Consider the following 26,304-nt stretch of genomic DNA (forward strand, 5'->3'; position numbering starts at 1 on the left):
CAGCAACTTTTAATGGTGGGCCTCACAGCTGTAATCCCATACAATATATTATACTTGAGAATATCACCATGTGAGGAAGTTGCATCTGTTGGTTCTATGTAAATGTTCTGAAACAAGTTTCAGAGGTTTAGAAAGTCAGTTTGACACCATGATTATACATTTTCCCATTAGGAAAAAAAAATGTTGCATATGAAAAAAAGCCTTTTGTATGTTAAAATTTTGTTTTTATAAACTGGAACACCTAACTGTAAAACAAACAAAAATTTGCCTTTAAACAAACGATATTTGCACCAGTGTGTTTTTGTAGTTTGTTGAAACTGACATCTCCTGTCGGTTTCTAGCTTGAGTCTGCACCTTTTTGAAACATCTAAACTGGCCACAGTTCAGTCCAGTTTTATTTTATTAAGAACCCAACAAAAACAGCATTCAGCAGAGCAAACACCCAAACATATTTGTTCAGTATTTTAGTACTTGAATATGACAAGTTATCGCGCTTTATAGAGGAATAGTGTTTGCTTCCTAATGGTCAGTAAGACTTGATGTGTGTGAACAAGGGGTAGGCATCAGGGATTGTGCACTTTCGGATGTTACGCTCTATCAGCAAGATGAGTGTAAAGTCTGCCCGTGTCTGCTGATGTGGGCAGAGAGTTTGCTGCATAGTCAAAACCTGACTGGGTCTCAGGGTCCTGATTTTATTTTTTTTTACTTTAGACCATGCCCGTAATTACTTGCCCACTTGGCATCAAATCAATCCTCTTCCATGTGTTTTGTGTTTATTTAGCTTAGCAGTGAGAATTTTTTTTTGGAATGGGGATTTGGTAACGCATTGGGATATGTGCAGGGTTTTGGAAAGGGATTGGACAGAATCAAGGGCGTCAGGGATTGGCACATGACCTCCTAAAGCAGAACCCTAGTGGACGACTGTGGTTATTTTCCTCCAGCAACAGAGCTCATTAATCAATTTATGAGAATAGATTGGCTTATTGTGATAACTTTTGGATAATGCTTATTTAGCTGAAAATAAATTCACCTGAAGTTTGTGCAGACTCATCTGCATATCAAAGAACATTCTGGTAAGTTAAATAAAGAAGGTATTGTCTACATTTCAACTCAATAAGCAGCAATATGAGTTGTACATGAACAATTGTGTATCATGTTAAAGTGGTGTCATCTAGTGTGAGGGTTGTGTTGTTATTTATATACAATCTAACAAAGCCAAACAGTGTTTTAGAGGCACTGTCGATTTAGAGGCAAACTTGATTAGAGTATATTTAATTTAAACATACATACCAAACCTTTTTCTTCAAGTATATGCAGTTAATTGTATCCTGTGGTGTGTAACATAAACACACTTGCAATCAAAAACCTGTACTCTGTCGGTCATCCACGTTGTTTCGCTTCTGTGGTGATTCAGATTATGTGTTCCCAGAGGGAGACTGTATATTTTCAAAATTAATTCCTAGTGTTTAATGGCATAGCTTGGGTGATTAACGGCATTATCTCTTTGCTTTTGGGATATACCTAAAATTGTCCTGGTTGCTGTTAAAGCCATTTAAATGATTTTGGAAAGTAAGCCTTAAGGCCTAATACTACACATTGTGATTAATATCTGCCAATAACTAACATCTATTACTGTCTTGAACCACTGGGCCTTATATTCTTGTTCCCGTAGCTAATTTTTAGCAATATAATAATTACACCTCTATTCATGAACTTAAGTATTTTTTGACAATTAATTTAACATGATTAAAATGTATTAGGTTCCTCTTTTCATCAAGCGTTGCACAAGCTTCTGCACATGCTCGAATTCACTAACAGATAGTGCAGCTGCTCCATGGCCATGGGCAGACAGGCTGCTACATCAACTGCTCCATGGGCAGTGAGAGCAAGATGGCATATAAGCAAGTGAGCAGTTTTTTGTATTTTTTTCCACAAACGTCTTGTGCTACTGTATAAAATCCATTGCAGAGGACAGTCGACGAACATTGGTTATATATTTTTTTATAGTTTGTGGATAAAACAAGATCACGGCTGGTCAGGGAATTAAACTTAATGCTGGGGGGGGGGGGGGGGGGTCTCCTAATTAGGACTTGATCACACTATTTCTTAAGAGGGTTGTATTTTCTTGTGTGTGTTGGGGGTGTGGGCGATGTGGGGAGGTGGGCATGTGTGCGTGATTGTGTTTTGGGACCTTGTCAGCAGACTGAGCCACAAGGGCCCCTGTGGTAATGTGTGTATTAAATGATTAGTGTGTTAGTTAGCATAACGGCCCTTCAGCAGCGTTTAATCACTCTCAGGGGTGGGCGGCCTCACAGGAGGTGGATGGAAAGGAGGCGGTGGTGGTGCTCTGGGAGGGGGGCGGAGTAAAGGGAGAAGAGAGAGAGAGATTTAAAGGGACGAGAAGGTACTGTTGGATGAATGACTTGAGTGGATGATCTGTAGATCATCTGTAGAGAGTATGGAAAAATGAGAGAAGGGAGGAAAAAAAAAAAAAAGAGTGATTGTGACAGAAGGCAAGAATCCATCAGAAACATAATCCAGCAGCACTCACACACTCAGCAGAGAGAGATACAATCTTTACAAGGCCTGAACGTCTTGTTAATGTCAGCACTTGGCCCATCATCTGGAACACGTCCCATAAATAGCTATTAATAACAATGCAAAATGGATGTGGATAAAGGCGGAGCCTGCCTCAGCCTTGACAACTGTTGTTGTTGGTAATTGTGCCGTTGTTATGTGGGGAGGGGAGGGGTCGTCTAGTGCAGACAGTCAGTAATTGTTGAACTGCGTGTGTGTGTGCGTGTGTGTGTGTGTGTGTGTGTGTGTGTGTGTTGTATAGTAGTAGTAGTAGCAGCAGTCTATTGCTACAGAGGTTGTCATGCCCAACACAGTGGTGACTGATTGACTGACAGGCTAAATGGCTCAGATATTGCTTGCACTGGTAACAGATCACTGCTGGTGTAGATGGCTTTTCCTTAGTGGGACATTAGTGCTGTGGTTCTGTTTCTCTGCCTCTGCTGCCGCAACGTACTGGCCAAGTTCAGCTGAGGCAGGATGGGTAGTCTGCAGCATGCCAGATGGGTCAAGGAGTCTGCTGTCTATTCAGAAAACGGCTCCTGTCTTTTTATCCTGTATGATGACTGTGATGCTGATGATTATAATGACCGTAACAACAATAATAAGTATGATAAAATCTGCAGCTCTCTTCTTAGCATACTAAAAAAACATTGTGTGTTTATGTTGCAGAAAGAATTAGACGCCACCGCCACACAGCTTGCCAACAGACAGGACGAGAGCGAACAGTCCAGGAAGAAACTAATCGACCTGAGCCGCGACTTCAAGAAGAACACACCAGAGGTGAGAAAATCAGATATTCACAGACACGCACCAACACACAACAATGCATATACCCCGCGATTCTTTTGACAATTTGCCTCAGTGTTTCTCTGTGTCTTTTTTTTCACCATATAAATGTAGCGGTGATTATTTACTGAGAAAGCAGGGGAGGAGTAGACAGCGCAGAGATGCGGGCTTGGCTCCCAAAAATAGTCTCTCCATTAGTTTCCCTGAAATCCTAAAGAGACAAAACAGAAAACCCCTCAGGAGTTTGTATTATCTGACCTAGTTTTTTTATGCGTGCAGAAAGTGTGGTCCGTGAGTGTGTATGTGAGTGAAAGAAAGACAGAGAGAGAGAGAGGCAGAGCAGGAGGGAGAGAAAGAAAGAGAGTGTGACAACACTACTAAGTGGGATCAGGAGGGAATTCTGTCCTGTTCCTGTGTTCCCATCACTCCTCCTGGGAATATTTGTTTCATCTCTGTTACCAAGGCAACACTTTTTAAACCACACAGTGAAAACAAAGTATTGTTGTGTTATTATTGGTAATGTCACCATGGTGAATTATTGATGGTAGTATGAATTATGTATGAATGGAGTAGATGGTGGATAGAAAATTGTCAACTCTCGGTGGAGTTGACAGTAGGCCTATTATAGTTACCACAGGATGAGGATTGTGAGTATTGACTTCAGCTTGTAGCCCACCCAGTGTAGAGGAATATACACCAGAGGAAACAGTACCTGCATACAAAAAAAACGCTAATATCACTTTACCTTACACGTTAATCTCTAATCTCATTTTCAAATGTAACCACAGAACTTGCAGCACACGCAGAGGTGGAGAGAGACACATGTAGAGACAGAGAGAGGCACGCACACAAAGAAAACATGCGAAGGAGCTGAGTCGCGCACACAAACAACCAGAGGCAGATAGCCTAGATCACAGAACAGGACACACACATTCATCAGTGTAACAAGGCTGTGATTTAGGAAGGCTCCTCTGGCGTCTGTGTGGCCCCTGGCATCTCCCTGGTATGTGGAGGAGGAATCTGAGCCAGGCCAGACGAGCGACAGGATTCATTACAGGGCTGTAACAGGCTCAATAGGAATCAGCACTAAAACTCCCCGGCCGTTTGGAGGTGTATAAGCATCGAGGCTGCCTACCAAGTAGGTTGGCGCAGAACGCGTGATGGCCTGTGCTTGATTAAAAATGCCCTGGCCGTCTTGTGTGCATTCGTGGAGCTGTGTTTTCCGTCTCTTGCGTGGCTGCGTGTGTGTGGTTGACCAGCCTATACAGCGGGCTGTCAGCTCTCTGTGGTCTGCACCAGTCAGTGGAGATCACAGTCACATCAGATCAGACTGCATTAGGCTGAGCGGGAGTCCGTCTCTGATCCATTATTCAACAACCAGGAGACCGGCCCACGTTGACTGTGTCTAGTCTGCTGAGCTGTACTCGGCGTGAACTGCACTCATGCTCTGCATAATAACACACACACATGCAGGCTTTTGTAGCATTTTGAAAGTAGTGCAAAGAAATGCAGCGTGAAAACAAAGTTTTCATAATTCATTAGGACTGACACACTGTTAAATTTTTTTTTTTTTAGACTACATCTCACTGTGCCTCCTAAGTTGCCTGAATTATTCATCCAGTTCTTAATTTCCTTTTAGTTAGTCAAGACTCCTCTACCACAATGTTATAAAGGCAAGGGTGGGAATGGTTGTAAAATGTCCCAAAGATTGCTAGCCAGAGGCAGTGGTAGTAAAACAACTTTGTGTGTGCACACGCATGCACATACACACATTTGTGTTTAGCTGCAGGGCAGACAGACAGCGAATGGGAGTTCCATACTCCCCAGAGGATTCCTCGGGCTGGCCTGTCTGCTGTCTGCCGGCAGCTCACACACCAGCCATCCATCTCCTGCTGCCTGGCCCCCTACACACACACACACACACACACACACACACTCACACACACACACACACACTGACCATGGTGTCTATGTGCATTGTTATGTTATATGGTCATAAATCTTTGGAAGTAGAAGGAGCAGGGGGCGGAGCACCAGAGAGTGGACCAAAGGGGTCTTCAGCAAAAGCAGTGGCTTGCCTCTGTGTGCTATTTGAATGTGTTTGTTTTAGTGTGTGTGTGTAAGCTTCTCAAGCTGCAGTGTTTAGTCAGCCCCCCCAAACTTAGAAAAAGGACTACAATACAAGATGAACTAAACTCAGATTAAAATTAAGGAATTTAAGTAACTCTACCTGAAGATTCATTAAGATTAATACAGCAACTTCAAAACTATTGATGACTATGATGATGGTAGTGAACAAAAGTTGAACATTATGGTTTGAACGAAGGTATTATTAGTGGAGGACTAGACTGCATTACATTATACAGAGATTTATTTTTTTGGTGTTAGAGTGTAGACATTTTTAAGCCAAAGTGATAATGGCACACTCTTAAGTGTAGAATAGTGGAAGGAAAAAGGTCTTGTACTCGAATTTTCACTAATATGGACAAATGTTTGACAACAAAAATGGAACATAAACTAGTGTGCAGGTCATCTAAAAACTAACTGAAAGGAAACTGAATACCAAATTGGATAATGAGGATATAATCACAATCTAATGCAAATGTCAAAACTGCCACATCTCTGGTGTTTTTGTGTGTGTGTGTGTGGGGGGGGGAGGAATGAGCCAGAGTGGGGATAGGGTGCGGGGGAAGGGCAGGGTGGAGGTCATTATCCCCAGCAGGGGAATATTGAATTGGCCCAGACAAACAGCCACAACGACCCCTGATGAGGTAACAATGGGGCGGGGTCACAGAGGTCATGACCTGTCCTCAGCCCCAGACAAGCGGCCTGTCTGGACCAACCTGGGATTAGTCCCCATCCCCAGACACTGGTCCTAGGTCAGTTTGGGATGCACACTTCCTGCAGCATCGGTTAGGCTTTTAGGCGGAGGTTTCTAAAAGGCACCGAGCCTCTCAAGCACACATCTGTCGTTGCCCTACTTCACATCTTCATTAGGCAGTTTTGTGAGTATGTGTGTGTCCACAAACTGTGTAAATCAAATGTTCCTGTACAGAATGTCCTATTCTGCTGTGCTTTTTACTGTACGCTCCAGTTCAGTTTGTCAGGATGTAGGCTCAGCTAACAGCATGGTGATTTGCATGTTCCCCTGATACATACCCGACTGGCTATCTAATCTGAAACCGCTGACTCGTACTGGAAAGTCATGCAATGGGACTTGCGGGATGAAAAGCATTTGCTGTATAGTAAAAACTATTAACTATTTGCATTAACGGTAGGCTTACACTTTGGCTCATTCTCTCACTGTCTCACACGCACTAATGGTGCCTCTGGGTGGCCCAGGTGGTGCTGCACCTGTTTTGATGAGAAACGCAGTCCGCCGGAGCACCTCAGGGTAAAAACCTGCCCTCTTCCCTACCCTCATGTTCATCACTCGCTCACGCATCACTCATGATTCATTGGCTTTGGCAAGAATGGCCGCTACATGATTTCAATAAGGGACTTATTTGATCACAACATGGTCTGTTTAGTATAAAACTGCATCTCTACATCGCTGCTGCACGTTCCTGTGTAGGATTGATCGTTTATTATCTCAATTTTGATACTCACAAACCTCCTCTTCTGTTTGTTTATTTTTTTTAGGATTTACGGAAACAGGTTGCCCCTTTGCTCAAGAGCTTCCAAGGAGAGGTGAGTGTGTTAATGGAAACTTATAGTGATAGACATACATGCTCATGCACAGCATACCAACAATGCATTTTATAAGGCCCAATTGACATTTGCTGCTCTCGCTCCCTCTCTCAGGGCCCTTGTCTTCTCTCTCTCTCTCTCTCTCTCTCTCTCTCTCTCTCTCTCTCTCTCTCTCTCTCTCTCTCTCTCTCTCTCTCTCTCTCTCTCTCTCTCTCTCTCTCTCTCTCTCTCCTCCCCCCCCCCGCCTGCCTGCCATCTCCTGTTCTTTCTCTTGCCACTATCTCATTTCCCCTCTTTCCTCTCCCTCTTTTCTTCGCTCTGCTCTGCTCTTGATTTTCTGTCCTATTCATGAAGTCCTGTAGCCTGAGGGTGTGTTTAAATTGCATCCTGCAAAAAAAAGGCACCACAAAACCCCGGCTCTAGCCAGTCACAACTCACCGAATGCTATTTCCTCAGACTTTGTTTGTCTGCATGATTCAGTGGGGTTATTTGTTTTGTTTTTTTTTGTTCTGGTGAATCACAAACCACTTTTTGTTTATTGTGGCACATTTTACTTTCAATTTAGTGTTGCGCCCTACGTTTTTAGGTACCTTGACCTATAAGAGGTGACTTTTGTGTGCCCGCACTATATCATACTCCCACCGTTCCCCTTTATCTCCTCCTCCATCATTTTGGCCTATTTCCATCATGACTCCTCCTTTCTGGCAGCCATGCATTTCCAGTTCACTCCCATTTGTGAAAGTAAGGGGGTGGGAGTGGAAGCGGCTGGTTTAGACTGGGGCGTTATTTGGGGTGGGTGTGGGTGGACATTCAGCCCAATGGTATCTCTTCCCTAGCATGCACGCAGACACACACATGCACACAAACAAAATCATCTCAATGGATAGTGACAGGGCTGCTTTGCTACTGGCCATAGCATATTACAGTTTAACACTGGGTTAGTTTCCATATTCTTGTGTTAGAGCAGCAACCACAGCCAGTGGTTATGTAAAAATGCTGTAATTTATAGTGGTTCCACCATGTTCTGCTGATGATCCGCAGTCTATTTAGAGAATAGAAACGGCAGCAATATAATTGTGGCTTTGTCAGCTGTTTCCACCATCCTCATGTTGACACACCTCGACGGCGTGCACACCAGAACACGCTGAGGCGCATAGTGGGTGGTCGCGGAACTGAGAAAGACATTATCTTATGATTATTGAGATAATACTGTACACCCGCGCCAGTCTTAGAGCAGCCCATCAATCAGTCGACTATTCTGTGCACTTGCATGCCACAACATGAGTAGCTCTGAGAATGTGTAATTTTAGCCTGGCTTTGTTTGCTTACCCCTCAGTGCTTTGATCAAGGACAAGACAGTACCAGAAACCAGAGGGTCTTCCTGTTGGAAGTCCCACAGTAACTCATCCTTAAACATTTTGCCCAGGAGCCTGAATCTTTACTAAGTGAATGTTGAACCCAGATAGAACAATAAAAAGTTTTAGCCCAGGAACTTGGAGGTCTTGATACTCTGTTTAATCTTTGTCATTGAAAGGTGGACGCCCTCAGGTCATAATTATTACCAATAATAGTACTGTTTTCCACAAGGCCTCAGTTTGGTAAACGGGTTACGTGTGTGTGTACGTGTGCTGGTGTGTGTATGTTGCATGCTCAGTGTTCCTTGTTGGTCCATCGATCAGATAAGCTTTTCCATTATCCAAGGCTTCAGTCTCTGCTTCCCATAGCCTTACCTTATCAGACTCCACTGGGGCCACACACACACATGCACGCACCCATGCACGCACAAACGCAGGTCAGCCTGATGCCCTTCACACACTATGGGTTAGATAGGGGAGCGAGGCAGTGCTGAGTGATGGTGGCACAAGGTGCTGACGTATGTGTGTGTGTGTGTGTGTGTGTGTGTGTGTGTCAAAGATACCTTTTTGCAATTGTAAGCACTTCTCATCGGTAACATAGTGATACTGGTGAGGTATCATTTGTGTCACTTCATTTGTTTTGCTTGGTCTCTGTGTGGGATGGGGGCAGGGGAGCATGTAATAGCAGATGTCATTGGGATTGGTTGAAAGAGCTGCAGTTTGGAACAGCATGGTTGTATTTGCAAATCCTGGGTGGTCTTCTAATGGCTCTGGTCCTGCAGTTAACCTGCCTCTAACTGTAGGGTGTGTCCTACATTAAATGTCTATTTCCTGCCTCCCATGTTGGTCTATATAAAGCTGCTGTACCACTGACCTTGGCCCAGTCATTGTACAGTCACGCAGTCGGCTTCCTTCACCGGCACATCTTTTTATTTATTTATTTTTTTTGTGTTGGTTTGTGAGTGTTCTTCATCATGAGATCGTGTTGTGATACTCTGAGCCTTTGATCACATACTCTTATAGACACGCATTTCGACACTGATGAACAGGTTTGGTGTTGGTGTGTGAGAGGTATTAGTACATCATCAGTAATCTCCCATTAGTGGCCTTGCATTTGAGGATCCTGATCGCTCAATGTCACACAGCGCATGAAGAGGGGTAAAGTACATGATGCAGCATGATGTGGGAATGAGATGGAGGTGTGTGTATGTGTGTGTGTGTGTGTGTGTGAGGGAGGGGGAGAGAGAGAGAGAGAGAGAGCAAGACAGGAGCCCTGTACATGCCAGTTAGACATGAGTGTGTGACAGATAAACATGTGAGAGAGACTGACACTGAAAAAGATTGAGGGGAAAGGAAAAAAATGAGTCAGGGAACATGGAAGTGACACGAGAGAGAGAGAGACTGAGAGAAATAAAGGGGGAGGGGGAAGAGGGAGGGGTGCTGGCACCAGCCTACACAGGGCCAGATGTTTTGCGGCTAAAAAACTAGAGATGAATCAAAGCCATGTGAAGAGATTTATTAGGTTCCCATAGGAGCCCAGGCAGTATTACATGTAGCCCGCTCTGTTTACAGTGGCAAGAACCCCTAAACCACCCATCAACTACACTACTGGCTTGGCTGGGAATGTGAAGACTTTATATTTGGACTTATATAGGCTTTTGTCTTTTTTCCTTTTCTTTCAGTGAGTGTGCTGGAGGAGTTGGAAGAGAAACACAAGGCTGTTTAGTCTGAGTGCATGAGCCAGAGTAGTCAGCTGTAGCTCTGCCCAGTACAGTAGCACCCTCTGAATGTCTTTATTTGGCATATGTTTCCCTCAATTTAGACTTGATTTCAGATGTGTTTCGCCTACTCTGTCTGCTTCTCATATTGAAGTGTGACACACAGGCTGAAGTGGAGCTTGTTGCCTGACGTTTCAGCATTGACAGCAGTGTAAAAGTTTCTCCCCCAGTATGATTTTAGAATTAATCTCTTATGGATCTGTTCTAATGCTGTCCATTTCAATAATATCAGTGATGGAATGCATGCCGTGCCCTCTTGTGTTAATGGCTGCATCAGTAATGGATCCACACTGTATTGCTGCTAAGAGCTGACTGAATAATCTGCCCCTGCTGTGGCTGGAAAGACTGAGCCAGCTGTTTAATGATGTCAGCGTGCTGGAGGGGAAACGAACACACACGTTTGCACACAGGCGCGCGTGCGCACGCACGCACGCACCGACTGATGGACTTAGGCACACTCACTCGAGGACAGACAGACGTGGACACGCACGGGCACACGGCAAACGAAACGCATCCGTCATTGGTTGAACAGCTGAACTGACTCCATGGGAAGGAAACACCAATGCAGCCACTGTCAAGACAACCATGATCGCATGTAACACACCGACGCATAGTGAGGAGAGACAGATATGTAGACGAGTCTTACTGTGAAATTAATGGGACTGGCTGCCTTTGGCGTGTATGGATGTGACACTCAGATGTGTGGCAGTGTAACTGACAATTAACCATTGTTTTTCCCCCTTCTGTCCTTGCAGATCGATGCGTTGAGTAAGAGAAGTAAAGAAGCAGAGGCTGCCTTCTTGAACGTGTACAAGAAAATAATCGATGTCCCAGGTAAGACCACGTTTAACATCTGTACTGTGTGTGAAAATGTGTTTGTCTAGACACCTCCTGAGTCTAAAAAAAAAATAAAACGTGATCAGGAAGACCCCCTTATCCTTGACAGCACCAACAGGGGAAAAGAAAAAGCACGACACCATCCCTCTGGTGCTCCTTCACTGTGCATCCAGGCGTGTGCGACGCCTTAATATGTCCCCACGAGATCTCAACCCCACTGGTGAAGCCTTTAGAGGGTCTTAACAGAAGGTGCGTCCTGATATGGAGGACAAGTGCGCTTGCGATTGGCTGCTGCGAAGTGCACACATGAGCAGTCACGTTCAGCACACTGAGGCCGAGGAGGGACATGCAGCACAGTGTGCTACAGAACACGCAGTCACAGAGCTACTCATGGAGATTTTCAGCTGTATGGGACCCCTAGAGGGGGCGCGTATGTAGGAACGAGAGAGGAGTTCATCTATAGCGTAAGGAGGTCATCATATTCCCACATGGATAGACCTACAGTAATATCTTTGGATTGTACTGCTCCCAATAAGTCAGCGCCAGCTCTGACGGGGCTATTCTTAACTTGCAGCGAGACAATGATGTAATGCCTGATGCGCACACGCACACAGACACAAACCAGCCTGACTAATGCAGCAGTCTTGAAAGAGGAAACAGTGTGTTTTGTTCTGTCTTCTATCAGCTGAAGGCCTGGTTAGTCAGCCCAGTGTGCTCTGCTTTAGATTAAAGGTGTCTGGCGAGAACGCTCAGCACCAGTGGCCCACAAGTCAAACTGCTTTTAACAGGCTGTACAGTTGATTTGGAGGGGGGGGGGGGGGGGGGGGCTATGTGAAGGACAAGGGTTTGATAAGAGGGTGAGAAAGTTGATTTTCAAGGGCGCCGAGGCACATAGGAGTCCAAATTCAGGCATACAGTCATGTTCCTTAGTTTGTACTTGTATGAGACTGTAAGTGCACACATGTGTTTGTTACAAGGTGTGTGTGTGTGTGTGTGTGTGTGTGTTAGAGCTTAGCCCTGCATGGTGTGTCACCTTGACAGCACAAAATCAGCATGAAATTCCCCAATCGTTCTCCGCTGATCTCTCATTAGCATAGTTAAGATATCTAACTGCGTCAGACATGAGACACACACACACACACACACACACACACACACACACACACACACACACACACACACACAGCCCTTACCCCCAGCTGTAAGCTGTCAGTTCCTCTTATCTGTACAACACACACACATAAACACACACACAAACTGCTCTTTTAGCTGGCATGCTGATGAGCGTCGCCTGCGTCTCTTGGCTGCCTGTCACCAGTCTGCCACCCATGAGCACCAATCAGATGTGATTGGCCTGACTGACAGGGCTCTCTTCATCACACTGACAGTTAACCCTGCTGTGTGTTCACAGAGATGTTGGTAAAATGCCTCCAGAAAGTTGTCTTTCTTCCTTCTGTCTCTGTTTCTTTAATCTCTTATTTAACTTTTGCATTGCCTGTTTTACTTTTGTCCATCTGTCTGCTCCCATGTTTCTCTTTTTTCTTACTTTCAAGCTGAATCATAGCGAACACTTTAACTGATCATAGCCCAGTAATCTCTGTTGTTAATGTGTCTCATCTATGGTACTGTCTGTGTCTCCCTACAAGTATCGCTTATCCATATTCTGTTGCTGTGTCAGCAGTTGACGCATTGTCCCCCCCATGCAAAACGTTTAAAGTTTATCTTTTAACCCGGCAATAGTTTCTGTTGATACAATGGCTGATAGTGTATCATTCAATAACCTTTATGGATAAAGTTTTGTTGATACAGAATGTGAACACTAACCATGACCTTTTAGTGTTGTAAACGGTTATGGCCAAATCTCTGTTCCGTTCTTTTCTTTCTAATCAGTGAAGGACACAGCACTTTGTAAGTAATTATTGTAGAGCCTGACCAATACTGGATTTTGAGATCTATCAATATTTGAGAAGAATTAAAATCCAGTAACAATATATCCAAATTTGACTGTTAAGGGTTGATGATAAGACATGTGAGGATAATGTACTATTGAACAATAAACTTTATAATCAAAGATGGGTAAATGGAAGACCACATGCGTTTTTGAATCAGAGGAGAATATTATTTCTGCAGATGCAGCTCTCACCTATAGCTGTCTGATGTATCAGTGACTGTACATTTCACCTTATCATAATATTGCTAGTAATTATGATATTTTGTAGACCTTGCTGGATCCAGTAATTCTCCACAGGGAGATCAAAGGTCAGGGTGGACTCCAGAACAGTTCTCCTGGAGCTATTAGAGATTCATTGCCTTGCTCAAGGACGCCTCGCCAGGGCAAACGCTCACTCTCGCAGGGCCTTGAATGTAGTTATTCCTAGCTCACTATGCCACGTCGCTGCCCTTGTTTGTGTAATCTGCTTTTACAGTGTGTTAACGTGGTGTGTGTTGTCTCTGCCAGATCCTGTACCTGTGTTGGAGCTGGCTCAGCAGCTGCAGCTGAAGCTCCAGAGGATGCACGACATTGAGACAGAGAACACCAAACTACGAGAGACACTGGAGGACTACAACAAAGAGTTTGCAGAGGTCAAAAACCAAGGTTAGAGACATGCAGAGGCACACATTTTAGGATGTTCCTGACTTTGAGAGGGTCATGGATGTAGGTCGCACAATTAATCACATATAATCGCATTTCAAAATTTCATCTGTCTAAGATTAAGTATTTGTGTAGTTCGGCAGTATTTTAATGTTATATTCTCTTATATATTCCATCTCCCTTAATTTTATGACCAGTTAACTGCAGAGATTGTGAAGCAGGAAGCTCCAGTGATAATGAGAGAACTAATACGCATACTGGTATTTAAATTGATGGTTTAACATCTGGCCAAGGGACAACAGTTAAATATTTGCCTTTTGGCTAACACTGGCATATTTGCAGTGATATTGATCATTGCCCGTTGTCCCTGTAAAAATAAATGTAATGAAATAAAGTACAGAGTGACCTGGTGTATGTGAAAAACATAATTTGAGAAATTCCACACTGTCAAAAGTAGAAGTAAACATGAGTAAAAATGTGTTAATTTAAGCTAATCTAAGCCATTTATTTCAGAAGTGTTTTTTGTTATATTTGTTGAAATTCTCAATATTTTCTTGACGGCAATCAATAAATCGAATGCTCTCACACACAAATGGAAAAAAAAAAAATCTGTTTTCTGTCATTCAGTATAAATGAAATGATTGGCTGGCCTACCTGCCTGTCTACCCTCGCGCACTCTGCCCGTACTCTCGTTGTGTATAAAAATGTGTTTTGTGGGAGTCTCTTTGGAGGGAGGCCTGAAGGGAGGGGCTGGGATGTTATTGGTTGGATTCTTTAAAAATCTAGTTGTCTCTTGCGTTTTTCTCCAACATAATCTACCCTAGCTTTAAGTACAAATTGTCCTTATTTCCTTGTCAAAAACAGGTATTTAAGAAGTAAGAATATTGGGATTGTAATTATACTATTATGCATAAGGGTCACCTCACTTTTATTATGCATGTTGATGTTATGTAGACAACTTTGTGCAAATATAAGGTCAAAGAAACATATTTAAAAGCCCTTTTCTAAGGAAGAGGCCCCATTTCAACACATTTTAATGCCTCATAAATCTTTTAAAAACACAAAAAATGTACAAGGTTTTACATTTTCAAATAGGTTTTCAGGGGGAAAAAACATGAGGCACGGTGTCATGAATAAAAAACGACAGGCTACCTCAGGGTAAAGAAAGATGGAAAAACTGACAAAGGCAGAGAGATGAGTGAGAAGCGATAATAAAAGTGGTGTAATTTCAGTCGAAAAGGAGGAGTGACTGAGCGAGCAGCCAGTGTTTTGGAATCCCCCTTTCCTCAGTGAGAGTTAATTGGAACAGCTCGATAGCGGCAGGGTTCCATTCTGCCATTGATTTTCCTGTTCCCTCATCCTTTATCCCTCCTTCCCGCCTCAATAGATGGGGGATATTTAAACCCCAAAACACACTGTGGAACTCCCACTCCTGTTAAACACACATGGACCCGCCCGCACACTTGCACACACGCCCGCGCATGCACACACACATGCAAAGAGTGCAGGGGCCATTGATCCCCGCAACCTAAATGTTTAAAGTTCAGTTAAGCAGTTAAGGGGTAAGAGGGCTCTGAGGGGACTCTCCTCTATTGATTATGTGTCAGAGCAGTGAGACTGGAGTTTAAATCACACATGCGTGCGCGCACACACACACAAATGCACACAAAGTGCTAAGAGCCCTCAGTCAAAGGCAGCAAACAGCAATACTCTTTATCATTGTCTCACTCACTTATATCTTTCTCTGAGAAACACACACACATACACAGAGGCCTATTTATTACCCCAGTTATGTGTTAGATTTATTTCAAGCTGCCCCATACAGAGCTTGGCCGTCAGCAGGTTATGGGGTTTCAGCACTAATGCAGTCCTAATGTATACAGCATATCTACCATTGGTGAAAGTTGAATATTCTATACCAGTCATGAATGTAAAGATTAGGCAGGGGCCATGGGGGCCAAGGCCTTCGTCAGTGCTGACAAAGGAAGAATGCGGAATATTAAACGCTGTTTGTTAGGCAAAGGTCAACCCACTCGTCAAAAGCATTATTGTCATCAGCACCATTTATTATATCTATGAAACCTCTTTAGTCTTATATAGTTTTCTATATAATTTAAAATAGTTAGTATTTTATCTCTTCCTTCCTTTTCTCTCATCACCCGACTTTCTGCTCTTTCCTCCTCCAGAGGTGACCATTAAGGCCTTGAAGGACAAGATCCGTGAGTACGAGCAGTCTCTGAAAAATCAAGCTGAGAACCTGGCCCAAGAAAAGCATCTCCAGCTACACAACGACTATGCAGAGAAGGAGAGGTACAACTTTTTTTGTGTGTGTGTGCTACAGCCACTGTGTTTCAAGTAATAACCTCTGCATTTTGCCTTTTTAAACCTTTGGGTCCTTGTGCCCTTAGGCAGAACTGCTATCATTCTAATCTTTGAATGATAAGTTAAAGATTCTGAATTTATGTAGCAGGGCTATTCATGACTTAATAATTTCTTCTTAGCTCATAGTTATCAGTTTAATCAACAAATTGTTGCTTATTGCTTTCCTTTTGCAGATGAATGCAGGGATGGAAAATAACTTTAAAAATTAAAGACATTTTTGTCATGTGGGTGTTTGCCATTCTTGCCTTGGTAGGAATCAACACAGACACCAACACAGACTCCTCTTTTCTGTCTTTACCGCAATACATTTCATCCTTTTTGTTCGAAATAAGTCCTGCCACAGCTATCTATTGTGACTGAAAAAATACAGTAACTGAATAAAATCGACCAAATAACTATAATGACAAAAATTGTGCCTAGGTCTTTATTTTGACACAAAGTAATATATTTTGATTTAATAGGTTACTTCCTTTTCAAACCCATTTCAAGACATTTTGAAATGTGTGATTTTCAGATACAAAGGAAGCCTGTGGCAGTAATAAATAAGCTCAAAATTGCTACCAGATATTTTAGGAACATGAACAAACTATTCTGACTACTGAAACGTATCAAGACCTACAAAGGCTCAAATGAGTCACTCAAATACTGTCCTTTCCCAAGGAAGGAGCCCATTCAACAGAAACATCATTAAACTAATTACCCAAGGTGCAGGCAGCCATATTGTTTAACTTAACGACAGACTTGGGGCACCTTTTCTCCTACATTATTCCAGACTAATATGATCGTGGCTAGTTTAAGTTATGTCACGTGAATCCACCATTAAGTTCAGTTTGCAAGTGGAGATTTAACCTGTCAGATTTAAAATGGAGTTATCTTGGATAACTATGTGTTCCTATTTTAAATTAAAGGCATAAATAAACATGTGCAGAGTCGAAATGATGAGCACTCATACGATTAGCCGGTGCAGCCTCGGGGCTTAAAGAGACAGCACATTTTCACTGAGAGTGCGCAGGAGTTAAAGGCTATGATGGATGGATCAAACCTGAGAATATATCTTCACTAGGAAATGAAGCACTGCCAATTTTCTAAAACCCGTAGACTGAATCAAAAGATTAAAATCATAATGTCAGTCGTCAAGCTCAACAACACAGCATGGAGAGCGTACACCACACTCCATGCAGATACAATAAAATTGAACGTAATTTAGTTGAAAATATACTTGAAATTATTTCAGCTGTAATACTATGTGATGGAGAAACTTCTGAATTGCCCCAAACACACAAAAAAGATGGTTGGCTACACATGTCCTTTCAAAAGTAAATTGGTACATATTCTCCCGTTTTTCTGTGATGGTTGATCATATAGCAGTATTTTGAATACTGCTTTCAATGTCTTTTCAGCAACTCTTACCTGCATATAGGTTAACGTTTTATGTTATGGTCAAAGATTTCTCAAGAAATTTGTCAGTAGTTTAGATCACTTCCTTATAGTTGTATTACATTCTGCTTTAATTTCAAAGCACGAAGCACTGCTAACGAATGCTACGGATTGTTTCACCCACCATTAGAGTCATTAAAACACTTCAGAAGAAATCCTTTCTCAGTGATCATTTTGATCAAAGTCTCTGGCCCCAATTGAAGTTGATTCATAAGATTTGTGTTTACTAAATGTACATGACAGATCTCATATTTCCCCTCATGTCAGTCATCTTTGTTTGCCGTGTTAAAGCTAGCTGCCCCTTTCAGACGTACAGTAGAAGATCAATTGTATCAACTGTATTTCCTTTACGTCAGTGTTTTATGGGCCCTTTCCTGTCTGCAGAGAGCTGACTTCCTGTGTCTGAGAGGGGCAGTAAATGGATGACACCTCTGATGCATTTTATCCTGCAAGGAGTGAGGGAAGGAGGGAGGGGGAGAGAGAGATGAAAGGATGAAGTAGAGGGCAGAAAAATAGAGATGACAGGAGAGACAGATTGGCGGAGAAGGGGGGCATCAAAGAGTGCCATAAAGACTGTCTTTGTGCTAGATTATTGATGTTTTTACACGCAGTGGCAATTTCTCAGCAGAGCCCAACTTTTTATATGCTAAGAATGAATCTATTTTATCCTTGTGGTTTCTGTCGCCCCCTCCCCCTCTCTTACTCAACCCTCACTCTCTGTCTCTCTCTCTCCCCTCGGGTGCAGTGTGCCCCAGTGGCCAGACATTCCTGCCTAATAGGGCTGCTTAATGAGGAGTGGGTTGTGTTGGGAGGATTTTAGTGGGGAAAACACTTCAGAAATGGTGGGAAAATGGAGAATAGTTGCCACAAAGTGTGAACCCAAGATTTACTGACTCAGTATCTCTATCTGTGACTTTCTGCTCCTTGCTTTCTTTTTCTTGCCTTCTGGCTGCCTCTGTAGGAAACTCCAGGAGAACCAGGACTCCATGTCCTCAAGGTTGGAAGAGGCCGAACACAAGGCCCAGTCCCTACAGACAGGTACCAGCATACTCAGTCTTTACACACCTGGGTACTGTTTTAACCAGCTCAGATAAAATAGCAGACGTATTTTTGAAAATTTGGTCTCTTCTCATTAAATTCGCAAAAAACACCCCTAGTGAAGTTGAACTTAATCCGGGTGTAGTTTGATCAGATTGACAGTTGTCTGGAAACATAAGCAAATGGCTCCACAACTGTCACCTCAAAGCAGAAAGAAAAACACAGAGGAAATTGAGTGTTTGTGAATGAGCCTTTTGCTCATAAGAAGAAGCTGTTGAAATTTTTTTTTTCACAACCTTTAAAAAGTATTTTCCATACTTGGATTTGAGTTCTACAGTTGAAAGCTGACAACAGACTCTTTCCTCGTCTTTTACAGCACTTGAAACAACTCAGGCCGAGCTCTTTGATTTGAAGACAAAGTATGACGAGGAATCCACAGCAAAGTACGTGTCTTGCTGTGTGTGTGTGTGTGTGTGTGTTTGTGTGTTTGTGGGTGACTTCTCCCCTCTGGCTCCTCCATAGTCCTGTCCCTGACATAATCATCCTGTTTAGTGAATCTCCTTGCCTGGAAACTCCCCCTTCTCTCCCTAACAGCTGGATTGTCTCCCACAACGCTCGGCAGCCTCCAAATCCCAGCATTACCCACGCACTGTAAATACTGACAGGGATTGCGATGCGTTCTGCCGCCACAGCAAGGACCAAAATAGAGTTGTGTTTTTTTTTTGTACATTTGGCGTCTGCTAAAGCGCTCTCTGATTCATCAGGGTCCTGACAAAGAGATGAGGTTGACGAGGGTCACTTTGAACTCTCTGACTTAAAGCCGCACATGCTTCTAACAGGACCTGTAAAATAGGATGGGTTCAATTACTTGAGCTGTGGGCATCTATCATTATTGATCTTATAGTAGTGGCGAGGATGAGAACAGAAGCTTTTCCATGTCCGCACTCCACACTGTGAAGTGGCACTTTATGACATTCACACTCCTCGTTCCCTCAGGATTAGTAGCTGGGAATCAGAACAACTCCAGCATCCGAACCACATTCATAAAGTTTAAAATTCTGAGAATAAAAACAAAGCCTTTCATGGTGTTTTATTGGGAATTGGTGCGCTGCAATAACAGACCACACTTTCCTTGAAACATGAACTCTTTCTTTAAATGCAAAATTGTTTAAAAAATGGTCAAGGGCATCCTGCATGCGCCCTTACACAAAATACGGCAAAGTATCAACTTGGCTTTTAAGGTTTTCCCCCACCCCATTTACCAAGCTCCAAACTTGCTGTGTTTCTCCATTAACAGAGTTGTTAAATTGATTGGCTGTTAAAAACGGATCGATCTCTCTTCTCTCTCCCTCGCAATACTTTTTTTCCCCTTTTCTGTCTCCCTCACTCCCACACTTTGTCTTTTATCTCCTACATTTGTGAGTGTAAGAGGAAAGGCCACAGGAAGATATTACATGCAGTGTAATGGCACTAATCAATAGGTTTCAGAGTCCATCAGGAGGAGACCCCTCCTCTTTATTTTCTTTCCCCATGACTATATTGCACCGCTCCTCTACTTTCTCTAATTTCTTAACACTTCCTTCTTCCTTTTTCCGTCCTTGTCTGTTCCCATTATGTCAGAAGAAAACACATTTTGAAAACACACACATAGTAGGCCCCATTTGCTTACAGAAGCTAATAAACACATGCCGGGCAACATCCACACGCGCTCTCTCTCTCACACACATATACACACACACACACACACACACACACACACACACACACACACACACACACACACACACAAACACGTCGTGAGCCTGAGGCAGTCAGGGTCCTTGACTATGTGGCGTGCTGTGATCTGAAATTTTAATGCAACGCTTTAAAGCACACACAAACCCTCTCTAACCCTGCACCCTCCCAGTCCTTGGAGTCCTTCCCCCGTTTACTGCTTGACTGAGCAAATCGCCAGTGTTTGGCTGAACACAACTTTTAACCCTTTGACTGCATATATTTTGGCACAGCTAAACACAAACGCCATACATATCATGCACTTTTTCCACACACACACACACACACAGTCACACACACACACACACACTTGCTCTAAAGTTTCCACTAAGGAGGACATTGCGTGACAAATCCCCCATCCTCTTGCTGCATTCGGGTAATCTGCCTTTTAAAATACACACTAACAGACACGTGCGGACGTACACACACTTTCTGAGAATTTGGTCGATGTTGCAGTGCCCCGAGTGTGTGAGCGTCAGCGGGAGGCGGGCCTGAAGATGTAGCGTAGCCCCCTCTCTGTGTTAGCGCTGTGAGGGTCTGGCTGGCCGCGTTTTACCCGTTTAGTCCCTGTTAAAGATTAATGATATATTGATCCCCAGCCCCACAGGATGCTGTGTATGTGTGTGCGCGTGTCCTCTGTATGTTTGTGTGTAGCTTTATCTTTGTATAAAGGCTTGATACCATTTCGGGGGAACCACTTAATTGCTGATAATTAGGCAACAGTCAATAGGCTTTTCCTGTGTCCATCTCTAGCCCACACAAACACAAAATGGCGCACACACACACACACACACACTCTCGCAGCTAGCTTCTTTTAAGCCTCCTTGAAATCCCCAAGGTAACACGCTGTGAAAATGCAATGTGGAGAAAGCCAAGGAAAGAAAAGGAATGGAGTGATGAAAGCTAGAGGGCAAGAAGCAAGTCGGGCTGGAAGCTACCGCGAAGAAGAGGGGATAAGAGTGTGATAGAGGAGGGAAATGAAAATCTAAATCTGGGGAATATCCTGCTGGCACTGAGGACAGAGGCCGAGGAAGAGAGGGCGATAGATGAGAGAGGGGAGGTGGAAGGGGAAAAACATAGATGAAAGGAAGAAAAAGTGGACGGCAAGGGGAAGGGAACGGGCTGAGGGGAAAGGATAGAGGCAGGCAGAGGGTTGAAAAGAAAAGGAGCGGTTGAGTGAGGAGCAAGAGAGAGAAGATGATAAGAGATGAAAAGGCCTGTCTGTGATGGAGGAAGTACAGTAGGGGCTTAGAGGCTCTGGGCTTGTTTCAGAAGTCCTACAGTACTGATGTCACTGGGTGCACCCATTGGCTTTCATGGTACAAAAGAGTTTGTGTGGTGTATGTGATTCTCAAGTGCAGCTGTGCATCTACTCTATAGCTCCTCCCTGTGGCTGCTCGATAGATCTTTGTAGGTATGTTTTGGTTGCATAAAATAAGGATTTGCCATTTACAAAGGACCCTCCCTTTACTGTTCAGTGTTTGATGAATTAATTCCGCTGGGTGCAGTCGCTGGCCATGGACAGTTCCTGCCCTGCCCAGCGACTGACTGACTGTATCAGGATATGCAGAAAATCCCTTCCCTGTGATCTGCTTTGGCCCTCAGCCTCTAGCTTTGCCTTTATAATTCCCAAATACAGCCAAATCCAAAGGTTATTTAAGAAGACTTTGTGCATCTGTACTTTGATTAAATGATCACATTTGGAGCAGGAGCGTTGGTGTATTTGGGTTGCATTACTACCCATAAACGCTCTCCATTACAAGCTTTTCTGGCTTGTTGGCTCTCTGACCTCTGTGTGTGTGTGTGTGTGTGTGTGTGTGTGTGTACGGGAGTGCGATTGAGTGCGCACGTGGTTCCCGCACACTATAGCTTAAGACAGGATAAAAGCTGGTGAGGTAGTGTACTATTATGTTGCTTAAATGCATACTAGATCCTTTTAACTGTTAGGGAAAGAATAAAAGCGGAGAGTGAAAAGCTCTCCCACCCACATCTGATTCTTTTTGCTGCATTGCCTGTGGCACAATGTTGACCTAATATCAACTGTGTCTGTTTTGTTAAACACATTCAAATCAGTAGTACTCAAGCCTATGGGACGTAACACTGTTTCTCATACTGTGACACACAAATACAAAAGCTGTGTGGGTTATTGGGTTCACTATCAAAAGATTGCTGTGAAATCAAAAGGTCCTAATGGACGCGGCAGTGCACCTATGCGCTCACATCTTTGCTTTCAATGCCGCCCATATATTCTTATCAGCAAGTAATGTCTTAAATAAACACACATGCATACACTTTGCGTTTTGCACTGCTTTGAACACTGAACAAGTTTTCTCAGGATTTTCTTGCATTCATTTGTTGTAACTTCCTCATACGGTAAAACTTATTCTTAATTTATCCTGGGTTGCACACACAAACACACTGACAACTAATTAACAGACAGAGTAATCATATTAGGCAATTATTTCGTGGGTGTATAACCTGAAATTAAGTTAATGCAAACATTTTACTATTTCTTTTCTGTTCAGCATTGTTTCGTGCCTGTCTCAGAAATTTCTTCCACATCTGTCATTGTTTGCAGAAAAGCCATAAGTATTCACGTCACTCATGAAAAGAAGGTTATCAAACTATTTCTCCGAAGTCCAATGATATTTGGTATTATGGGGATGTATTCCTGCTGTCTGACCTCTAGCAAGTGAGAGGTGAACCATGGCCTCCATCCAGACCATTAGTCAGACACAATCACACAGCTTCATAGCAGATTAGTCTGCTGTATTAGGACTTAGAGCTCTATTAATGTAATCCCTCTGTTTTAGTGTGGCCTGGGTTTAGGGGCTTACATGTGTACACCCACACAGATAGACACACACACACTTAAATACATGTATGCACGCACACATACAAGCTGTTTGGGTTATGGAGTTCACAATCAATGGATTAAGGTGAAATTTAGACCGTAGCTTAATGGAAACGACACCGCCATTCTCTAAATGTGTTCTCTCTGAACAATCGCTCGCACACACAAAGTGTACTTTTCTTCCTGGGAATCATCTATCCATTCATCCATTCCTTGTTTTTATTTGTGTGCTGTATTTCAGTCTCTTAAAAGCACTGCCACATCCCATGTAGTAACAGTAAATGTCTTTCTCAGGGCCGATGAGATTGAGATGGTGATGACAGACCTGGAAAGAGCCAATCAGGTAACATCTTAACTGTGCATTTTTACACAGCATTGTACGAATTGTCCAACACACCAGGCTCCACAAGTTTTATTGTTAAAATACACAGAAATAAAATGAGTTGTTTGACTGAAATCTATTAAATAAAATTGTTGCATAGGAAAAATGTTTACTGATATACGTAGATTTGATTTAGTCTAGTATATATTTTTACTTTCTGTCAACAAATGCTGTGAAAACCAACAATAAATGTATTCTACTAACAGGTATTGTCTGCATACATAAAGCCTGAAATAGCCCTTTCCTCTTTGCCATTGAGCTCCACTCTTGTCCAAAAACTATTAAAAACACATCAATGAGCCACAAAATTGCACTGGTTGAATCGTTCTAACGTTACGTTGAACTTGGGCACTGTAGAGGTTTTTTATTTTTATTTTTTAGTTGATCCGACATACAGTGTCCTGCTGCTGTAAATATTAAGTTTATTTGCAACTGAAAATAGTCTGCAATAAATACAAAGTTTTTTTTATTTTGAGTAATGTTTGTTAAAACTACAGTGCCCAGGTGTTTTTGCAAATGATGTAGCTTTTTTCTAAAAATGAAAATCTTGAACCTTTCTATCTTTTACCTCTTCAGTAGGCACAAACAGGCTTGGGGCTGAGAGATGATGGGAAAGTTGGAAATTATTGAGCAACTAACACACTGTTGGTTTTTTGTCTCTTTTTATGGGATTTGTTGAGAGTGGAGCATCATCAGCCTTATCCTTTTAATAATACAAATATTCTTATCTGGTCAGAATCTATTAAATGTGGCTTACATTAACAAATAATGACTTGCTTATCACTGTGAGGGCTGCTGTTTGTTTTACATGTTTATTACACACCTACTAAACCCAACCAGCTGAAAAAAAAGCCCCCTAGCTCGCCCTCTGCCCTTGTGTTGTAAATATTCCTGTGGTATCTGTTAATGTCATTGTTGTTAACTTTCATTATTAGCCCAAGAGTATGATTTGCGGCTAAAGGGGTAGCATAGGCATGTAATGTTAATATTAGCCTAAAGGCTAGCGCTCCGACTATAATGCCACACACACACACACTCACACACTGTTCACACTTCTGATTTGAGGTTTACAGAGGATGACAGCATGGCCTCCAGCTCAGTCACAGACTTTTTATACGCTTTTATAAGGAGAAAATGGAAAACGGGATTTTTCTTTTGCGACTAGCAGTCCAACTCCCACCCAGTCAATAACAGCTCTCAATATGGTTGCAATTAGGAACACTGTGGAATCGGCTCCCTATAACTCCTAATGATGGCAAGTTGGCCCGGTGTTGCGGATGAGTCCCAACTGGAGCATGGCAGTTTGGCCATAAATACGAGGCATCGGGTATCATGTCAATGTTCGGAACTAATTTCATTTTTTCAATTTAGGAAAAATCCGCCACCGGCCATCATTCCACACTTACTTTCTCTCTGTCCTGTTGTATATATTTGTTTATGCTGGAAGGGGCTTCTTTTCCTTACAGACACACACAGAAACACACACATTTGGCTGGTAGAAGATGGTGTGTTGGAAACCTTTTAGTCCTTCATTGTAATTACCTTTTTGGAATACCACTTGACCAACGCGTGTGCAATGTAGAGATTTCAACTGTATACTTTGCAAAAGTTAACAAAGAGAGAGATGATAATAATTGTTACCATTGCATCACCAACAACTTCTCTCTAAAATCAGACTCGGCTTAATTGCAAAGTACACATACAAAGAATTCGCCTTGGTTCCTTGAAACTTTTCCCTTATTTCCTTCCAGCGAGCAGAAACGGCTCAGAGAGAGGCGGAGTCACTCAAAGAGCAGCTGTCCTTGAGTAGCCAATCCCTGCAGCTCTGCAGCCCGGCCAAGGCCGACCCTGACACGGTAACACATTTCACTGCTTCACTAATATACTGGATTAGAGTCACCAATATTGCATTGATTTGTTGACTTATGTATTGATTTCCAAGGAAAGGTTGCCATGCTGGCAATAGGTGTATTGATTAACTGATTTAATGGAACTGTACAACAGACCACAGAGGTGAGACTTGGTGATTTTGGAGACCGACTGCGACACCAAAGTATCTGCTTCATCAATCCCTCTTTGTTGGTTGGTTGTGATTGGTTGATGAATTACCTCTGGTTACTGATGTAAAGGAGGAGGCCTTTTGAAATGATAATCTGGCATAGTAATACTGTTTGCTGTAGTGATTTATTGGACTTTGTATGTGTGATTTTATAAATACTTCTAAAAAGTTTATATTGCTCATTAGATTAAACTTCTGTCTTCTTGGCCCTTTAGGAACAGGCAGCAGAGGTGGCATCCCACTCAAGTCTGGAGGCAGAGCTCAGGGCCAAAGAAAGGGAAACCGCCCAGCTGGTGGAGGACGTCCAGAGACTGCAGGCCAGCCTGACCAAACTCCGAGAGACCACCAGCTCCCAGATCACACAGCTTGAGCAGCAGCTCAGCAGCAAGACTGCCACTCTCAAGGTACCAACAGATCACACAGCTGCAGTTTTTAATTATTTCTAATAAGACTATTTCTGTATTCCTGAATATTTTCCTGCTTTGTTGCATATTCTGATCACACCTGTAACTATGTTCACACCTTTCCTCGATCTGTTCTCTTATCTAGAGTCACTGAAATAAGTAACTGACACATAAAGATCCAAGGATTGCTTTTATTATTTTATTAATTCTCATGTTGTTTCATCTCTTTGTAATCTACAGGAACTGGAGGAGAAACTGCAGAAGCAAGCTGACTATGAGGAGGTGAAGAAGGAGCTGAGGTGAGGAGCACACACAGAAGAGTGTGTGTGTGTGTGTGTGTGTGTGTGCGCGCGCGCGCG

General features: G+C 42.9%; 1 protein-coding gene across 4 annotated transcripts in view; it reads left to right on the forward strand.

The window, feature by feature from the left end:
* cux1b (cut-like homeobox 1b) overlaps nt 1-26,304 on the forward strand; it is a 67,378-nt gene that overhangs the window by 16,196 nt on the left and 24,878 nt on the right. For all 4 annotated transcript variants that reach the window (XM_038692299.1, XM_038692300.1, XM_038692301.1 and 1 more), the window contains exons 2-12: nt 3,247-3,357; nt 7,006-7,053; nt 10,942-11,020; nt 13,482-13,619; nt 15,803-15,926; nt 18,397-18,473; nt 18,850-18,916; nt 23,395-23,443; nt 25,234-25,338; nt 25,757-25,945; nt 26,186-26,244. In XM_038692299.1, coding sequence (XP_038548227.1) covers nt 3,247-3,357; nt 7,006-7,053; nt 10,942-11,020; nt 13,482-13,619; nt 15,803-15,926; nt 18,397-18,473; nt 18,850-18,916; nt 23,395-23,443; nt 25,234-25,338; nt 25,757-25,945; nt 26,186-26,244 — 1,046 coding nt within the window. The remainder of the gene's footprint in view (nt 1-3,246; nt 3,358-7,005; nt 7,054-10,941; nt 11,021-13,481; nt 13,620-15,802; nt 15,927-18,396; nt 18,474-18,849; nt 18,917-23,394; nt 23,444-25,233; nt 25,339-25,756; nt 25,946-26,185; nt 26,245-26,304) is intronic.

The sequence above is a fragment of the Micropterus salmoides genome, unplaced genomic scaffold (genome assembly GCF_014851395.1).
Source record: "Micropterus salmoides isolate LMB-PRFRI ecotype aquatic unplaced genomic scaffold, ASM1485139v1 Ms_hic_scaffold_3, whole genome shotgun sequence".
In the NCBI taxonomy this organism is placed as follows: Eukaryota; Metazoa; Chordata; class Actinopteri; order Centrarchiformes; family Centrarchidae; genus Micropterus; species Micropterus salmoides.